This window comes from Aulonocara sp. 'chitande type north' Nkhata Bay, linkage group LG20 (genome assembly GCF_057382095.1).
Source record: "Aulonocara sp. 'chitande type north' Nkhata Bay isolate Kocher_YH1m ecotype deep benthic linkage group LG20, A_spYH_male_GT1.1, whole genome shotgun sequence".
Lineage (NCBI taxonomy): Eukaryota > Metazoa > Chordata > Actinopteri > Cichliformes > Cichlidae > Aulonocara > Aulonocara sp. 'chitande type north' Nkhata Bay.
Window position 1 is genome coordinate 28,233,978 of NC_141363.1, and position 19,991 is coordinate 28,253,968.

Sequence of the window (19,991 nt, forward strand, 5' to 3'; positions counted from 1 at the left end):
GAATCTAACCTTTGTCTGTCTGTTAGCAGTCTAGCATCCACTGTTCATTTTTCGATTTTGTGTGAAGGTAGATACCAGTAACAGGTGGGGCTGGTTTGACTCAGGTCAAGGTCAAACAAATGTGAAAATCTGTAAAAATGTTGTTCTTCATAATTTTTATGGATTGTTTTCCAACAACAACAACAACAACAATATATTAGGCTTTGGGGCACATGAGTACCTAGGTTGGCATTTGACCTTGATCTTCATCATTAGTTCCCAAGGTCAAAGTTGATCTTAAAAAACAAAATGTAAAGAAACAGGTCAATTAGGATAAGCGTTAGTTTCCATTAGATCATCTCCAAACTTTAAAGCAAAATGTTAGTCACTGGGGGTCACAAGCTTTTTACTTTGAGCTCTTTAGAACAGCATTTTTAAAAATTGTTTTATAACTTCACGATGACACAAAAACATGAATATAGTTCACTAGATTTCCATATTAACAATGCTGACTGACATCAGCAAAAACAGCTGAATATTTTACTCATAAAGATCCGACATTGATTTAGGAGTTTCTTTCCTTTTCTTTTTTTTTTTTTTTAAGCAGTGAAATTCAAGCTTGATCTGGTTGTCCTGCATCATAACTTTGATTTTCTACTCTGTTGCTGGAGCACCCTGTGTTCCTCCCTTTTTAGATTTCCTTGTCTATTTTTCCCACTACTTGTGTCAGTGTATTTATAAATTTGTCATGGGGTGATATGGTTTACCAAAATGAACACTGCAATTAACATCAATCCCAAAACCCACTGACAACATTGGGTGTCATGTTTAAAGGAGACAGAGCCCATCTCCACCATGTGTCATGTTCAGAAATGTGCATCTTCATGACAGGTTATCTAAATATCAGACACACTTAATATATAAGAAAATATATAAATAAATATGCGTATCACAAAACGGAACCGGAAGTGGCCAAGCGGAAGTTGGTAAAAAGGGAGAGTTCAAAAGCCACAAAGGCTAACAATATTTAACTCGTCTTGTGTTGCGTGAAAAATAAATAATAGTAAATAATAAGAATAATGAACCCTGCTAAAACACGACAGAACACCACTATATTCAACCTAAAGTCAGAGTCTGCGATTAAAACAAACAAACACAATCAACACAAACTTAAAAATGGCTTGCTACGTTGAACACAACCTCGTAACAAACCGGAAATAATGTGACAGAAGGGCTGAAATGATGGAAACGAGATTCCAACTTATTACATCCATTGATGAAAGGCACCAGGGAGAAAAATGTGCAGTCAAAACATTTTTTAATGGCAATTAAACGAGAGTATTCGGAGGTTAATAGCGGCGATTACACATTTGGACCAAGGCTAGCTTTCAAGCGCTGAGGCTACGATGGTGTTTGGACGTTACCAGTAACTTATAGCTATCGTGTAAACGGAGCTCACACCAATAATTATGTATTTAATTTAGTCATTTTTCGTTACGGCAGCTAAAAATTACATTCCAGCGTTCGTCTTTTCACCAGGGGACAGATGGATACGATTTACAGGTACTGCGGTTTGATGGCTCAATGCCTCCCAGTCCCTTATTGATGATTTGTGCTTTTAAACATAACGGGAGTCATGACAACACTAATGATGGGTCCGAATAAGAAATCATAGGCTGGCTCAGTTTGCTGTTATATTTAGTATCTAATCCCATCTATTAATACTAAGTATAAATATTCTAATCATTATTATTAATTGCAATGAGCTAATCTTACAAAATATGAGATCGATCTGTCATTCATATAGTCCCACATTAAAGTTTTAAAGTTCTTATTAACTTGTTTGAAACAGTATTTAAATATTTGTACCTTTGTGTACTGCACACCTTGTCAGTTGTAATGTACCCTTGATGGTAACCGCGAATAAGGCACAAGTACCCTGTACTTACATGCAGTTTCGTGTACCGAGTCAGGTTTTTGCAGGAAACTATAAAATAATTACATTGTTAGACCGCAAGTATCCTGTATTTCCGTGTAACACGTTTTGTACAGGAAACAATAATAAAATGACATACAATAACTTGTTACCTGCAAATGACACCTAAGTACTGGGTACTTGCGCCTTATTCGCGGGTCATGTTATAAAGTGTTACCCCTTGATTATTAAAAGAAATATAATTGATCTCCCATTGCAGTAAAACAGCTCTTCCCAGTTATTAGGAGTAAAGCAAAAATTAAGAATTTGGGGAAAACAGTAAAAATAGTACAATAATGACGTACCTCATTTTATTTTTCCAATAGAAAAAAAAAAATACAGCATCAGATACTCCGTTGCCTCTAATTATGCTGGTGGAATAACTTCTTTGTAAAAGAGTGGGGATGAATTTCTTCTTAAATGCATGTGACACCTACGTATGCTCCCGAGTGCCTGCTTAAAGCCTTCCATCCACTCTGAGCAACAAGAGCGAGTAATAAAACGAATATTGGCTTAGAAATGCAGGCAACTATCACAAATTCAACAAAGGAAATCAGATAAGTGGACTCTCTGCCACTCTGGTAAAGGTTTAGATCTGTACTGTTTGGAGGTGTTAGAGTTCAACATAATAAAGTCATAACTGTATAAAATTCATATATTTATATTTGTGTTAATTCCGTTCTTCCTTCTGTTCTCTCAGTGGCCGAGGTGTCTTCTACCAGGCAATGCCTGCAATTGGAGCTGATGGAAAGAACATCATGAAACTGATTCCTGTCCAAATGGTGAACAGACAGTTTTTCCAACCACAGACAAGTAACACTAAAAGGGACCCAATTTCCCAGGAAGCTGTTACCATAAATATCAACTCAGCACCTGTGAACATGGTCACAGATACAGCTTTGAGTTCTTCTGTCTCTCAGCAAATAATCAGGAAGCAGGTTTCAGTTATGAATGTCTTGTCCAACCGTGTACATTCAGTCAACAACCAGTCGCTGCAGCAGCAGACTGGTAATTTAATGGCTGAAGTTCCGTCAGTGGCAACTTTTAAAGAAAAATCTGGAATGCCAGTAAAACTTCTTAATCCGCTCCCAGTTACTGTGAAATCTCCTGCACTCCCGAGAGGACAGTATCTTCAGATTCCCCCCAATGCACAAGTCCAGACCGTTCCAGCATGCAGACTCCCTGCAGCTATCCAGAAACAGATTTTTACTTCTTCTGCCAGCTCCTCCTCGGGGTCAGCATTACCCAGTGTAGTGTATGTTACTCCTGTCACCACTATAAATCAAGGCGGGACTCTGCCAACGGACACCGCTCCACACTCAGTCCGAATGTTTTCCAATGCATCAACACTGACTTCTTATGGATTTCACCCAAAGCAAAGAACACAACAGTTAAAACTGATTCCAAAGGTTTCACAAAGGCCCGACAGCCCCACACGCTGGGTGATAGAAGAAGTGGATTGTTCATCAGGTCCAAATATAAAACCTCTTAACTGTCCGTCTGTAACTTCAGAGATTCTTCAAGCAATCGCACAGAGAGAAAATTCTTCCACACAGCTCAGCACCTTCAGAAAAACAGCCTCTCAGCTGAGTCAGGACAATGGTGCACAAGGGCAAGAAAATGCTTTGGTCATGTGCAATGGCAAGGTGTTCTTTGTAGCTAAACGGTGCACCCCGCTATCTAAGACCACAACAACAACTAAAGCGTCTGAACTCAGCAAAAGCATTCTTCCACCATCTTCTTCTTTACAACAGTTTCTTCAGTCAGCTGTAACAAGTCGAGATGTTAGAACGCAAAGGGAGTCAGATGAGGTGATTGATCTATGTGACGATGATGAGTCACCTCAACAAGCAGTTAACGTGCCTGCGGTCTCTCATCTGGATGAAGACAATGTCATATTTGTATCATATAGTCCACCCAAGTCAGAGTCCTGCTCACCACGCTGCACAACTTCAAACATGGCTTTGAGAGGAGCAAAAGCCGGCCAGGACACGTCAGATAGAAATGAAACGTGTGTTTGTGGCTCAGACGTGCTTCACAGCACCTCTGCCCAGCAGTTGCAAGACGTAGAGCTTGATGCAAAAACAGAAAGTCCAACAGAGGCCAGCAGCAGCTGTGAAACAGAGAGCGACAGTCAGATAACTGAGGTAAGGCTAGTTCTGATGCTTCTGGGACTTGTTAGTGTTTTAATAAAAATGCTTTTAAGGTGTGATTGTAGACTAGATAATATAACATTTCACGTAGGTCTGCAGCTAATCATTACAGATCTGTGGTTTGGTCTATGTTTTTTGAAGGATAATTCAAGTTTGTTTGTAATTGTTTTTTGTATTGTTTTCTGTCTGGTGAGTATTTCTGATCACACCAGTGTTCGTTTGGAAGTTCAACCTCTTAACCTTGTCGGTTTTCTTGTGTGATGTACAAAATGAGTATTTATTTTCTGAAGCGTGGATGATAGAAAAACGTGGATTTATTTTCCTTTTTTTATTTTGTCTCTGTACAGCACCGTAGTCAGTTTTCATTAACATGTGATTAAAGTGCAGACTTTCAGCTTTCAGTATTACATTAACTTGTTTACACTGGAACGTGCTACCTATTAAGCTTCACAGCATTTGGCTGAATCTGAGCAGAGTGTACAGCCCTGTGCAGCTCAGATTCATCCCATTATGTCTCTGAGCAGGCACATGATCAGCAAATACTATGACCTGGTAGCACTGGCAACCATACTTTAGCTTTAGCATTGCCTCCACCATGTTTGACAGGTGGCATCTTCCTAAGCAGGTTCTTTTCAGATGTTTTCTAAATATACTCTGGACTTTCTCTTCTTAAAAGTAACCAGTGGCACCTTGTTGTAAACCCTCTGAAGATCTTGTAGACCTTGACAATGACATCCCAACCTCTTTAAGAGCAATTTTGACTTTAGAGTACAAGCCACATTTTTAACCATGCATTAAATGCATTGCTTTATTTATTTATTTATTTATTTTTACACTCCAAGCACTCTACCTACCTCACATTCATGGGTAGTTTAGAATCAACAACTAAAACGAACAATTAACCTGACATGCATGTCTGTGGACGGTGGGAGGAAGGAACATGCACACAGCACACAAAGGCCGCAGCATAAACCAGGAACCTCAGGTCATCTCTTCCTGTGAGGTGACATTGCTAGCCAACAGTGTTGCATGTTGTGAGTGGGTTTTTTCTCAGTCATGGAAAGAATTTGTTTTAGTTGTCTTCTGTTGTCTTTCAGACCTTTGGTGTTGCTAGTACATTGCTTCTTTTAAGAATGTATCAGATTGTTGATTCGACCACTAGAGTTTTAGCCATCTCTTTAATAATGATGGCCTCCTTCACTTGCAGTGACCTCTCTTTGGACCGCTTAGTAAAAGTTACCATAAACAGCTACTAAATGTACTTGGATCATTTGCTTAATGTGTGATAATGGTATTTTTATTTTACATTTCCCTATTTGCAGGGCTCTACAAATCCTGAGTCAGTGGCACCAAAGCCTCGCAAATTGTCTGACCACCTGCTGAGGCAGATATTCGGGATAACAGCTGAACTTAAACTTTGCCTTCAGAGGGTTGATGAACCATCAGTTGAGTCTGTCCCTGTAAATTCGCTGCACATAGACTCCATTAAGTCAGTGGAGGATAATGAGGAACCAGTGGTAGATGTTTTTCGATATGAAGGTGGCAGTTCACAAGAAACCAATATGAACAGTGGTCATACTGATATCCCGAGAGTAAAAGTACAAACTGGAAAGGAATTACCACCATCACCTGACACAGGTGTTGGAGCTCTCAAATGTTCTCATGTCAAACTGGACCAGAAACCTCCTCCTTTTCCTTGGAAACAGAAGTTCTTTTCAGGTCAAAGTTCACACAACAGGGCATCATGTGACTGTAAAAGTAAGCAAGAGACAGATTGTTTGGAACCAGGTGGTGAGGATGTCCCTACCACAAATGAAGGCAGTATCTCACAATCACAGTATGCAGATGCTCATCTTCAGACTCAGACTTGGTTGGATCTCAGCAGAAACACAAGGAGAATAGGACGGACCAGGAAACGCACTGTGTGTCCATGTTGCATGCCCACTACTCTGGATCCTGCAGTCAAGTCCAGGGCAAGGCTAGAGGAGCTAGACAAGTGGGACTTTACAGCAGAGCAGGTGAGTAAAAAAGGGGGAAGAGCAAAGGTTCCTCGAAAAGATGGAATGATGAGCTGTGGAAAAGTCACAAACAAGCAGAACTATGTCGCCCATGTGGGCTATAGTAACATTTTGTCAACAACGTCCACGGACTGTGATGAACTAAAAAGACAGGAACGGATCAAAAGACTCAAAGATTACCTGACAGAGAAAGAGGCAGCGTTGCAACTAATGAAGAGAAAAGTGAGCTGATTGAAAATGTCCAGTATTTCTAGCACACACGTGTCCTTATAAAGTTCATTGATTAATGGACTCAAAAATGGCACCTCCTCGTGCACATTCACTTTCTGAGACTCAAAGTGAGTTTATGTTCCATGGAGCCCACCACACATATACATCAATGCTGGGTTTTTACTTGTCCAATAGGCTATAATGTGATATCATTACACACAGAGTATTTACAAACATGAAACTTTACCCTTTAAATCCTGAACCATGAAATACCTTCAGGAAAAATATTAATTTGCTTTTAGCAGTTTTCATTTGTATCATATTTGCTACATTTTGCATTTTGTTTGCTTTTTTGAGAGGCAGAGGATCACATTTATGTGGAAATTTCAAAAACTCACAAAAATGTATGTATATCCTCCTGAGAACCAGCCTATTCATTTATGCCCTCATTAATGGACATTTGTTTTTGCTCTATATCTTTTGACTTATTTGGGCTACCATAATAAGTCACACCAACCTTTCCATTGATATCACACCAGTTTGGGTGATACTTTTAGCTCCAGAAATGCAGGACATTACAAAAAAAGATATTTGGTTCCTCGGTTCTCAGGAGGTGTTGCAGGGTTAATGGAATTAAGTCTTAATTGAAAATTGCTTTTTTGTTTGTTTGTTCGCTTTGTTTGTTTTGATTGTCTGTTTTCCAATTTAAAAATGAAAATAAAGCTTATAAATAAAAGAAATTTAAAAAAAAGAAAGTTGCTTAACTGGCAGGTGCTAGGGCCACTAAGGTGGACGTCTTCCATCTTGGTGGCCTAAGGATCTCCTCTTTGCTTTCTGTTGACTCCATCAGGCAGTTTCCTCCAGCTCCCACTGGAGCGATTCACAGACAAAATTCAAGCCGTATTAAGAAGAACTAGAATTTCCAAATCTGAAGATATGGTGTTCTGCTGGATGAATTGTTACTCTAAGTCACAGGTGTCGAACTCCAGGCCTCAAGGGCCAGCGTCCTGCAGGTTTTAGATGTGTCCTTGATCCAACACAGCTGATTTAAATTGCTTAATGACCTCCTCAACATGTCTTGGAAGTTTTCCAGAAGCCTGGTAATGAACTTATCATTTGATTCAGGTGTGTTGACCCAGGGTGCTATCTAAAACCTGCAGGACACTGGTGCTGGAGGCCTGGAGTTCTACACCCCTGCCCTAAGTGGTATCAAGTATCTCAGGGAAATTTTTCCCCGAGAGAGGGGAGCAGGAGACTGATAGACAAACTAGGACAGGATCTGCAGTGATGTGTACTAGTGATGGGCAGATGAAGCCTCATGAAGCACTGAAGCTTTTCATCCAATTGGTTCACCCCAACGCGAAGCTTCTTGAAGCTTCATTTGCTCTAGCAGGACACCTACTGGACGTAAAAATATTAGTTGGCATGAATTTGAAGAGTGTGGCATTTTGCACACAGCCTGTAAATGTCAACAACAAAAGGAGTGTGTAAAACATCTATATTGTAGTGATGGCAGTATACTGTGTATATTTATGCTGGCAGTATGGAAAATGATTATTTGCGGCAAAGTTCGAACCGCTTCCTGAACCAGTCACGTGGTACAGCCGGGCAGCGAGGCTTCGGACGTCATCATTTTCAGCTCCTCCCATAAATGAAGCAAGCCTCGATACGCGCTTCGCGGAAACGCCCCCTCCATTACTCGACACACGCTTCGAAGCCTCGATACAGAACGTCCCATCACTAATGTGTACTAGTTTGTTTATCAGTTGATCCGTGTCTGTACCCTCACCCATGGTCACAAGCTATGGATAGAGAACAAAAGAAACAGACACCAGAATAAGAGAGAGACACCAGATGTCAGAGTCAAAGCCAGCTGCTTCACTCTTGTCATGTGGTCACCTGCACGGTGAATGGTAAATGGACTGGTTCTTATATAGCATACTCAAACAACTTGTCTTTTTCACCCATTCATTCCTCTGCTTACCCACTGAGCTAAAGTGGCACCCAGTTTATGTCTTTTCCAACACACTTACTACATGTTTCTTACTGGTCAGGTTTCTTGTTTTTTTCTGACAACCATTAAACTGAAAACAAACTCTGTTTCCAAAAACTGTTATGGAAGTTCAAAAACAGGTCATAAACTATAACTTTTTATTGATAAGATTATTTTAAAGTTTACATCAAATGCTAAAACTGAGAAATTATGTGTTTTTTAAAAAGGTAACCAAAGAGATAACTGATCTAGTTCTTATAATTCTTTTTCTTCTTTGTTTTTAATGGCTGCTCTATTCTTTATTTACAGAGCTCCATGACGATTGTTAGTACGCACAGATAAAAAGCTAGCAACCTATAATGGTGTAGTAATTTACATATCTCATTAATGCATTAATGAGTCTATGTTATTCATTATTGATGAATGATGTGCAGAAAGGTTTCATGTAATGGTTTCCAGACTTATCGCAGATTGAATCAGCAGTTTTACTAAATTCCTGGTTTTTCCATCAGTTCCTGCCAGTAAGTGTCTCTTTACATACAAGGAGATAACTGGACTCCATTAGGTTTGTGAAGATGTTTCACCTCTGAGGCTTCTTCAGGTCATGTGATGGGGGCAGTATTTCCAACCTAAAATGAAGGTGAAATAAAGGGGTTGTTTAAAAAAGTGGTTATGCAACACAATGGGAAACTGTTGCTGTCATTAATTAAACATTTTAAATTAATATTTATTTTCTTACAAAACTGTTTCAATATTTGAATCGTTGTCTTTCTGCTATTTATAGTTACACAAAGGTTTTAATTGAATACTGTATTATTTAATTTACATTTTTAAACTGAATCACAATATTTTTGTAAACAGGGTTATATGTTTTATAGTTAAGTTTGCTATGGTTTACCTTGTGCTGTGTAGAACAATACAATAGCATGTATCTGCTTAGTGATGCACTTTTTCGTTTGTAAACCTTAATTCTTCACTTTTGAATAATAGATTAAATCACTCTGTTCCACTTCAGCTTGTAAGCTGCATCCTAAACATTACTTATAATGTTTTCATTTGTTTTCCAAACACAGCCTAACATGTACTGAATCATGACAGACAGTGTAAGCTTTGTCTTTACAAAGTGGATATTTACAAATGGTATGAAACATAGTTGTTCTGAATTGGACGCAGTGAAGCAGACATCTCTGACTTCTGTTGGAAACATGTGACCATCAGTTTTAGGTTTCTTCATGTTTTTGATTAAAATATGTATTCATGATTTATTTAATTCCATTTCCACTAAATGAACATTTATTTAAAACTTGCCTTCTTGCTGTTTTCTTGTCTGTTATCTGTAACATACATTAATTACAGTTCAATTGTGTGTGGATCACAGTGTGTACAGTGATTTCTTTTTGCAAATGAACACAGTGTCATAATTCATTATCTGCTTTTTATTACCATTAAATGCACTGTAATTGAAGGAAGGATGTACATGCATTTAAACAGAGACAGAAAAACACCTCCCTGCCTTGATAATTAATTCTGATTCTATTTATTATTTAATTTCTGGACATTTTGTTCAGAGTTCCTTGGTCCACAAAATAGCCTGACTTTTATGTGGTGTGATGTGTATACATGCTACAAAAAGACCCTCTGCGCTCTACATCAGTCTCAATATTTCAATTCAGTCATAGCACTGAATGAAGTTTCTGACCTTCAAAAACATGCAGCACCAGCCCATAATGAGCACATGTGATGTGTATGTGAAAATCATAAAAAAAAAACTTCTTTATTTAATCATTTTAATCCTAACAGGTTCAAGGTACAAGGTTCTTTATTTGTCACATGCATAGTTATACAAGTATAACACACGCGAAATGTAGCCTGACACGCTCCTCGACATGTGCAAAAAAATTGGGGGGGGGGCGTGTAGAGGAAGAACATTATATATATATATATATATATATATATATATATATATAGTATATACATTGGGTGAATGTGCAGTAGTAGCAGCAAGCAGGTGAATTCTGTACATTAATATGAATAGACATCTGACTATTTTACAGGATAGACAATATAAACATATTTAAAATTAAAGGAATTGAAATGTACATTGTGCCTTGGTTTAGTGTCTGGAAGAGTCCTGACAGGGTCTGCTTTAAAGATGTCCCTTGGTTGATACTTGACCAACTGGGACTCACACTGGAGGACCACTGCACAAGGTAGCTGGTGGGGTCATAGAATCGGCCCTTCACCTACGCAAGGCAGGTGCATGACCCAGCGGCCGAGCAACGCCAGGCACTCACATAAAGGAGAGGTTTGGCTGGTGGACCTAATTGGCCTTGAGCAATTCATGGATGGGCTCCCAGTAGACACAGCAGAGTGGGTCTGCTGCCACCGACCAGCCGATCCGCATGCCGTGGTGAAGCGGTCGGAGAACCACCTGTCAGTGCAGCTAAGAGAATCAATGAGTCGGTCAAAACCAGCAGTGGCAAGTCAGCCAGTCCCAACTCTAGGGAGGCAGCTCTGGGTCTGAGTCATTGCACAGTGGCTATGGACAATGCACTCCACTCACTGCGAGCCACACAAGCATTGGGGCTGGAGTGCTGGAGATGTGAACAACTAGGACACGTCAGTCGAGAGTCCCGTGTATGGAGGCGGGACAGATAATGTGGACTCAGGCTGCACGCTGACTCTGGTCCACCATTCCCTTCGTTCAACCCAGGATATTGTTGGAGGCAGAGTAGGTGACGCTTAGGTGTATGCCCAGGGACATACACAGGCTCTGCCTGCTCCAGTAATTCACTCCATCTGAGATTTCCCACTAGAGCAGTCTTGTGATGACGCTCTACGCGCAGCCTTTGACCGAGGGATGGAAACTGATGATCAAATGGTGTGCTCAGACGTAGCGCTGACCGACCCTCTTTCTGTGATGGTTAGAGACAGATTGTATTGAATGAGTCATGACACACCCAGTTGGTGGTGCCAAAAAGCAGCTGGAAAATAATTTTCCAGGCAGCTCATTGTAACCCTATGGCAGGGCGTATGGGATATACCAAAACTCTGAGAAGAATAATGGTCTGGTTATTGACTGGACATTCAAGGGGATGTATGCCGATGATGTGCATTGTTGGGTCTGTGTTTCCACATGCCCCGCTAGTTTAGAGACTTATTCCTCATGAAGAACAGAAAACAAGACAGAACATCTTCAACCGGTCTTTTCACTCCTTAACGAGGGAAGTTTGGGTCAGAACCAGCTCTTGGAGCTCACACTCCTCACCTGTCTGTAGCCCAAATCCTTCAAAGAGCAGCTTCCCTCGTCGGCTTTTTATTGACAAACTGTTACAATACACATCACAGCAAAAGCACCTCCCTCCGTAAATTGAATTGTACTTGTTATTAATCTCTGTCTCTCTTCCACAGCATGTCTTTATCCTGTTTTCCTTCTCTCACCCCAACAGGTTGCAGCAGATGGCCCCGCCCTTCCCTGAGCCCGGTTCTGCTGGAGGTTTCTTCCTGTTAAAAGGGAGTTTTTCCTTCCCACTGTCACCAAAGTGCTTGCTCATAGGGGGTCATATGATTGTTGGTTTTTTCTCTGTATCTATTATTGTACGATCTACTATACAATATAAAGCGCCTTGAGGCGACTGTAGTTGTGATTTGGCGCTATATAAATAAAATTGAATTGAATTGAATGGGTGAGTGTGAGATCATTTCACATTTGCCATTTCTTTCTTTATTTTTCTTTTCTTTTTATGTGTGTGCAAACATTTCTGGGTTTTTTTATTTCTTGGGATTCGGTATCTTTGGAAGAGTTTATCTCTGTATGTGTGCAAATGTATGTGGATTCATTTAATCCTGCAATCCTGAGATTTAAGGTTGGATCAAGCTCAATGCAGGCACACCGAATGGGCCACGCATGATCAGGAAACATGTGGAAACATTTCCGTGTTTGGATTGCTTGGAATTTTGTTCCGGTGGTTTCTTTAGCCGTTTCTATCTCTGTATGTGTGGAAATCTTTGTGCATTCCCGTGTTCCTGCTTTGAGATCTAAGGTTGGCTGAATTGGTTGATCTCTGTGGACAATCACATTTGTGCACAAACATTTCTGTGCTTGGATTTTTAGGAATTTTGGATTGGTAATCAGTTTACCAATCCAGATGTGTACAGAAGTATGTGCATTCATGTGTACATGTGTGGAGAACTGAGGCTGGTTTCTAGGGTGGACCTCTGCACATAATCATATGTGTGTGCAAACATTTCTGTGTTTGGATTGATTGAAAATTGGGTCTGTTGGTTTCTTTGTTAGCAGTTATCTCTGGTTGTGTGCAAATGTGTGCATGCGTTATTTCATTATTTAATTAATTAATTAAATTCATTTTGCACTCGTGGCTCTCCTTAGCCTGGTTTCCCCTTTTGGCAATAACCTCTTTGGCTTTGGAGAAAACCCTTTCACGTGGTACTGAAGAGGCAGAAGTGCACAAGTACCCCACAGTAGGCTTATGTTAGGCTAAAATATATGCACCTCCACCCACGGATCCGTTCCACTTTATGTATGTCCAGAAATCACACTAACACTCACTTTCTGAACTAGCGAGGCTTCAGACGTCATCACCGACGTCACTCACCCATAAAGGTGCAAGCAACACACGATTCCTGAAATACTTCCTGGACTTCTCAACACACCCTCCGAAACCTTCCCTTTTTTTCCCAGCACATATCATTTTTATGTCAAGTACGCATTTTTAACGCAGCATTTTTTTTTATTATTAATATTATTATTATCATTATTGTTTTTTTTTTTTTTACAGTTTCACTTAAAATCGCTGTTAGGCTAAATGAATGTTTTATTCTGAAATTCGGCCCGGAAGTCCGTTCGCCTGTGGCAAAGTGAAACAAGAGCATATCGGGGTCTTGGGAAAAAGGGCTGCTTTGCTAAGGTATGTGTTACTGCGTTTGACTTGCGTGTTACTAGTATGTTATGTGTGTGTTTAACGTGAACGGCGATCTTCGGCACTGTGAAAATCCGCCTCCGCGTTTTGAGGTTTGAGTTGGTTTCTTGTCCCTCTCGAACGTGAGCTGAGGTACGACACCCAGGTGTTGACGAGCTTTTTGGAAACAAATGTGCTAATTAGCGGTCTAAGACTTGTCCTTGGTTACAAAGCCTTTCTTGCTGTTCTCTAACAAAATGGTGTCTGTGTAACAGGAACACCGGGCTCGGTCTCTTTCACGGGCGAGTTTTATCTCGGTGTGCGTTTCAGCGAACGTCATGTTAGATTTTTCACACCGGGACCTTTTTTATTTTATTTTATAAACATGGCTGTTCAAGTCCTTTGCCAGGAAGTATACATCTGGTATCATCAGCATGGGCCAGAGAGAAACTGTGGGTACGCTGGGAAAGGAAGTCCAATTAACGCTTAGATGTCGGTAAGACGTTGGGCAAGCAACTGTTCGCATCATTTATATGTGTAAGCAGTTTCACATAAGTAGTAATGCCAAAGTTTCACTTTTAAGCTTTGAAAGTTCAAAAGTAGTTTTGTAACATTTTAGTTTAAGAAAAAGTGTTAAAGTACTCAATGCAGAAGAATTTCCCATGTTAACGTTACAGTGGGGGAATAATTATTTGCTCTTCTGCTGAATTTGTTTGTTCACTTACCAAAAAAAGAACAGTCTCAAATTTTTATGGTAGTTTCATTGATATTCTCTCTCTCTCTATTAAAATGAAACACACGCACATTACATAAAAGTTGGAATTTATTTGCAGGTCATTAAGTCAGATGAGTATTTGAGCCCCTGTAACAAAGCCAGAATACAACCAAATGAATTAGATCCTTCTGTTCTCAACTTGTTTTGTGCATTAAGCACACATAACAAGATTCCACAGAATCAGTGTCTTTCATTCCTACATCTCCACCACCGTGGGAAACACCAAAGGACCTCGTGGATAAGATTGTAGACTGGTACAAGGCTGGACTGGGCTACGAGACCATGAGCAAGAAGCTTGTCAATCACCTGAAGGAAGCTGGAGCCACAGTTAACAAAAACATACCTGGTAATCCACTATGCAATAACGGATTGAAACACCCACAAGGTCCCCGTAATCAAGAACATGTATAGGCCTGTCTGAACTTTGACGGTGAACATCTTAATGATTCACAGGAGGCCTGAGGAAAACTGCTGAAGTTGCATGAAACCAAAATCAAGCTCTTTGGGGAACACCATCCCCATACTCGAGCACAGAGATGGACACACTGTACTTCTACTGTACTGCACACATTGTGATTGGTACATGGTGAAAATTATATAGGGTAATTTACTGGTTCACTCTGGGCTGTTTTATTGGGACTGACAAAGAGCCACAGATGAGCAGCTGGCATATTCTTATTCTTATTCTTTGACCTAAGCATTCGTGTTGCATCTCAATTACATCAAGGGGACGCTGGGACGCGTTGCTATGATAATGACCATCCACATCAGATGGTACTAGATTTTAATGGACAAGCAGTCAATCCAAGTAGGTACTAATGGAAAAGGGCTTTGGTTGAGGTTTGTGCTCTTGGAGTGCTTGTTTATCGCATGTGGTTGCCTAGACACTGTGGATGATTCTTCTGATATGACCCAAAACATGCTGCCAAGGCAACAAAGGAGTGGCTAAAGAAGCATATTAAGGTCCCCGGCTGTCCTACCCAGACTCCAGACCTCAATTCTATAAAAATCTGTGAGACGAGTTGAAGCCTGAGAAAGAAACCTTTAGAGTTTCTATAAAGAAGAGTTGTCCAGAATCCCCCCTGTGATGTGTGCAACCTTGATGGCCAACTATAGGAAACATCTGTCAGCTGTGCTTACAACAAGGGTTTCTCCACCAACAACAAAGTCATGTTTTGTCAATTCCCCGATTGTGTACTGCTGGAAGCTGAGGTGGAGCTTTTTCTTCAGTCTGTGACTGTTTTCATCATCTGATTCTTCTATTTTTTTATGTGTCACTTTATTAAACGATTGCTTATTGATTAAATGATTTGTGTACACAGATCATGGATCTCCTCAGCAGTTTGGAAATCTACATCCCTGCGGAGGCTGAGGTGAAAAACATCCCTTTGTTGACCTTGCCAAAGTCTGTACTCAGAAGAATGGGCCTCCCTCTACTGAATGCCTCCAGGAATCTTGCAGACTCTCCAGAAGGCATATGGATTTCTCCAGCAGTTATACGGAAGAAAGGCCAGAGACACACAGGAAGTGCAATAGATAACATGACCTCCGTGCTGGGGAAAGAGTTGCGCGCTTCAAGGGGTCCTTTTCGAATGTCTTTTGTTTCCTCGAACCGTGCAGCTCACGAGGTGCTGAAGGGCACCGTTCCCAAGGCACCTCTATGTCAAACCTCTCAATTCCCTTCGGACTCTGCCCCGCGAACCGGTCGAGATGCTGTCGTCATCTACCGTGGGCAAGTTTACTTGTCCATCAGAATGCCTAGTCGTAGCCATAGTCAGCGTGGGAAACAGATGACTTCTCAGCCTGTCACTCCTTCAACGTCCCACTTGTCTTCAAAGAAAAGGAAAAAGGTAACACAACTTTCTTTCTGCTAAAACGACCAGTTTACAAAAAGTCTAGCAGAGGTCGTATTTACACAGAGCAGTCTGTTGCTGTTCCAGAAGGGAGAATGATTCAATACAACACAGTTATATATCATTGAAAAGAATCATAATGAATATATTTATGTTACTATTAACCTAAAACACACAAATGCTCTCCATTCTTTTCTCTTTTCACATGGTTTAGCCTGATCACTCGGTGTAAACTCTTGATTATTGGTCTCAGCCTTTATCTGAAACCAACCTGACATCAGGTAACAGAAACACCAGTCCAGCGCATGCAGAAATTATATTGCTGCACGCCGCAGGAATATAACAGCAGAGGGACATGATATATTTAAATCCACAAACTCGGTATTAAACAGAAAATGTAAGAAGTAGAAATGATTAAGTTAGCTTTGGAGAGACAAAGTGTGACATGGACACAGTGGACTGGTATCTCTGTTACGTGCCTTGCTGTGATATCGAGTTGCTGAAAGGGGTTGATTTCAGCCAGGAACCGACATCTGGTGAGAATTTTATGTTCAATACACAGAGACAGACAACAGTTCACACCTGTGGGAATTTACATTTAACCTGACCCCACTAACATGTCTTTGGCTGTGGGAGGAAGCCGGGGTACCCGGGGAGAACATGCAAACTCCACACAGGAAAGACCCGGCCAGGGGGTGAAATCCAACTAGGCACCATCTTGCTGTGAGGCAGCAATGCTAATCTTACTTAGCACTTAGTTCCTCCTACACCAAGTGTCACATCGGGCAGCTAATGATCTCTATCGACGTTGGTCTGCAGCAACTGCTACATCTTTGTCTCAGGCGATGTCGACGGTTTTCAGATCATCCATAAACGTTCGACACCATGTGATTAGCACTGCTTTGACAGTGCTAATCACCACCAATAATAATTGTTATTATTATTAATTTACAGAATATAAAGTTCAAGCTTATCTCTAGTATCAAGATGCAAATAAACATGCATGTATTAGGAGGCCCCTACAAATGTAAAGCTACATGCTGCTGCCTGTAATCAACCTATTTGACAAACAATTGAGCCTTAGGGTTCACCAAAAGTATATTTCATAATATGCTTTTGGTGGGTTTTTTGGAATTCATGAGATTCCACAAAAAACTGAACTAAATGACAGAATAGCATCTCCCAGAAGCCTCTGGATTATGTTTATGTTCATTTGTATTTAGTCCTAGAATGCTACTTTAAACGCTAATTCTGTGACTTTTTTTGTACATCCTTTAGACGATGCCAAGCGACAACAAGCCCAAGAAAAAGCACAACATATGTAAAGTAATGCATACAGAAAACAAGAAGGATGACGCACACAGGACAAGAGATGTTCACTTTCTGCCAAAACCCACTGAGAGTGAGTGTGAAGTGGGCAGCCAGTGTCCTGCAGATTCTAGAGGAGAGCCGCTCTCAGAGGCCCCCCTGAAGGCAGCTTGCTTTCAGCCTCACAGGGAGCCAGAGGAGGATCTGGCTGCCGAGGAAGCAGACGGCCCCGGTGAGAACAATGACAGAGGTGGTAGTCTACAGATGGACATCAGGGAAGTTGACCAAAGTAGCAGGGGCAGGGTGGAGCCCCTGGGTGCAGCTGCCGCCTCCACATCACTGCAGATGGACTGTGACTTTAACGAGTTGGCACAGGAGGAGAAGATCGCTCAAATGAGAGCCAAACTTAGACAGAGCGAAGCTGCTCTAAACCTGCTTTCTTAAAGTGACCTCACATTTGTTAGCCTTTTTGTACTGAATGTTTAGAATAGACTTTTATACATTTGTCTTCTGTGAACACATGCACATTAATAAAAGTGGTGTCGATGGGCTTATGTGTTTGGTGATCCTTTTTGTTTTATTTAGGCGTCCAAAAACAGATGTTGTACTAGTGTGGTGTTCTCTTCTCATTAGGTGCAGTTTATAGCAAGGTCTTCAATGTTTGGATGTTTTTGATGTGTTAGTTCATTTCCTTTTGATAAAACCTCAAACCATAGCAGCGTATGGTTTGATTATTTCAAGCTGTAGTTTGGTCCCATTTACAAAGTGAACCAAATAGTTCTTTGTTAAAATACTTCTTTTTTCCAGAATATATAATGTGTTTTTCCTGGTTCAGTAACTAAGACTGTTTTTGTCTTTCTTTCTTATTCTTTTTTTTTTTTTTTTTTTTTTTAAATCAAGCATACCAAATCACACTTTTGTTTTTGTTTAGTATGATAGTTTCCCTGATCACCTTGAAACACCTCCACAGGTCATGAGTTGGTCTTATGTTTGTTGAAAGTGCTCCAAACCATAAACAATAAATATGACTAATCTTTGTGCATATGTTTCATAATGAGACTTTTAATACTAAGACCTGTAAAAAATCATTATTATTGCTGTTATTATTATTATTATTGTTATTATTTGGTGACCTAGTGCTGAAATGGTTGTGGTGTGACTGTTGTCCTTTCTACTCTGCTTTCTCACTCCTTAAATTATTTTTCCTATGCAGGTCTTACACTCTGAGCCTGACATTTCTTCTGTCAGTGTGGAACAAGAAAGTCAGGACTTTGAATTGTGACATAGTGACTGTGCTCACACTCACCTCTCTGCTTTGGTCCCTGAATGATTCAAAATGTTTAGCATGGACTCATCTAGTGTTTAAGGTTTTCATTTCTGTGTTTGAAATTCATTTCTATAGATGTATATCTGATTGGAAAATATGTTTGCATTAAAAGCATTCTGTATGGGGCTTTGACTTTTTGTTTTAAAGAAGCATCTCACCACACCAAAGGGTCACAGTTTATGCTGTAACCAGGGTTGGAATCAGAAGAGTTCAGAATATTGAAACTGAAGGAAAGTTTTAAAAAAAAAGTGAGGTTTGTTGTATTAGTGTGAGTTATTGGATTATCCCAGAAAGTTGATTCTGTTCATCTGGACGTTCTCATTAGGAGAAATGTTTCCTCATCATCAGCTGACTGCAGGTTTCCAACCATATAAACAGGACATCTGCACACTGACTGAAACTAACAACACTGATTAACAGTGGACTGTGAGGTCAGTTTCATGATCATTAATATGGAAATTGATCAAAGCCAACTGAACAATGTCCATGAGTACCATTCACAGAGAGTTGTGGAATGGCTGCAATCACAGCATTGTAAGATGGTGACAGATGTACCCTTAGACCCCCTCCTCCATTCAGAGATTGTTTTTCCTTTTCGCGCTCAAACCAGCGTTCCTCCCTGTCCAGGATGTGTACATCCTCATTATTGAAAGAGTGTCCACTGGCCTGTAGGTGTAAATAGACTGCAGAGCCCTGGCCTGACGAGGTACAGTCAGGTCCATAAATATTGGGACATCGACACAATTCTAACATTTTTGGCTCTATACACCACCACAATGGATTGCAAATGAAACAAACAAGACGTGCTTTAACTGCAGACTGTCAACTTTTATTTGAGGGTATTTACATCCAAATCAGGTGAACGGTGTAGGAATTACAACAGATTGCAAATGTGCCTCCCACTTTTTAAGTGTATGTAAATACTCTGACTAAAAACTGACGGTTCTATATCACTAATGTCACCAATTTTGCTGGCATGAAGCCAAATGGTTTAATGTTCTTAGTGATGGCTCAGAAATCAACCACAAACAGGGACGCGCGTCGCTATAAGACAAATTATGTGACCCATACAGCTGCCGTGTCATACACACTGACGTGGATGCAGTCGTTGTTTGTACAGCGATCAGGGCTCAAATTGTGTTTGTCGGGAACTCCTTTGCATCGGAGCTGTTTGTGAGGTTATCACCCAGCACACAATGATCTCCACCCTTCACACACACCAGCACTCCCACTGTCACGAGCGCTTATATTTCCCAAACACTTTCACTTTGATTTCACGTGTTTCATTTATACGTCTTTGCAAAACCTATTTTTGAAGTCTGCATTTGACACACTGTATTAATCAGTCATATGAATTTGTTATAATCAAATTAATATACACCTCTCGTTCATTCAGTTAGCACTTATATAAACAGGACCGCTCATCAGTCAGGATAAATGAGCGATGTTCAGGATGCTTGCAATAATTTTACATCCAGCAG

At 40.4% G+C, this 19,991-nt stretch overlaps 2 protein-coding genes across 6 annotated transcripts; both read left to right on the plus strand.

Moving 5' to 3' along the window:
- The first annotated feature begins 990 nt into the window (after positions 1-990).
- On the plus strand, positions 991-9,631 carry lrif1 (ligand dependent nuclear receptor interacting factor 1). 2 transcript variants are annotated; one of them, XM_086278224.1, is made up of 3 exons: positions 991-1,542; positions 2,655-4,101; positions 5,430-9,631. In XM_086278224.1, exons 1-3 carry the CDS (start codon positions 1,526-1,528, stop codon positions 6,354-6,356), a joined length of 2,391 nt encoding a protein of 796 aa, XP_086134350.1. In that variant the 5' UTR covers positions 991-1,525; the 3' UTR covers positions 6,357-9,631. The 2 variants fall into 2 exon arrangements, with proteins under 2 accessions (XP_086134350.1, XP_086134352.1); XM_086278226.1 differs by lacking the exon at positions 991-1,542 and adding an exon at positions 2,080-2,535.
- A 3,371-nt stretch (positions 9,632-13,002) lies between these two features.
- Positions 13,003-18,636, plus strand: LOC147305846 (uncharacterized). Of its 4 annotated transcripts, XM_086278415.1 has the most exons (4): positions 13,414-13,743; positions 14,179-15,234; positions 15,345-15,872; positions 17,154-18,636. In XM_086278415.1, exons 2-4 carry the CDS (start codon positions 15,193-15,195, stop codon positions 17,625-17,627), a joined length of 1,044 nt encoding a protein of 347 aa, XP_086134541.1. In that variant the 5' UTR covers positions 13,414-13,743; positions 14,179-15,192; the 3' UTR covers positions 17,628-18,636. The 4 variants fall into 4 exon arrangements, with proteins under 4 accessions (XP_086134544.1, XP_086134545.1, XP_086134541.1 ...); XM_086278418.1 differs by lacking the exons at positions 13,414-13,743; positions 14,179-15,234 and adding an exon at positions 13,003-13,256; XM_086278419.1 differs by lacking the exons at positions 13,414-13,743; positions 14,179-15,234 and adding an exon at positions 13,303-13,400.
- The last annotated feature ends 1,355 nt before the right edge of the window (positions 18,637-19,991 follow it).

Bases quoted from the DNA above. Each gene is read 5' to 3' on its own strand.
- LOC147305846 (XM_086278415.1), top strand. From the start codon at position 15,193: ATGTTTTGTCAATTCCCCGATTGTGTACTGCTGGAAGCTGAG. The intron at 15,235-15,344 runs GTGGAGCTTTTT...TTGTGTACACAG, and splicing joins GTGTACTGCTGGAAGCTGAG to ATCATGGATCTCCTCAGCAG. The intron at 15,873-17,153 runs GTAACACAACTT...TACATCCTTTAG, and splicing joins CTTCAAAGAAAAGGAAAAAG to ACGATGCCAAGCGACAACAA.
- lrif1 (XM_086278224.1), top strand. The intron at 4,102-5,429 runs GTAAGGCTAGTT...CCCTATTTGCAG, and splicing joins GCGACAGTCAGATAACTGAG to GGCTCTACAAATCCTGAGTC.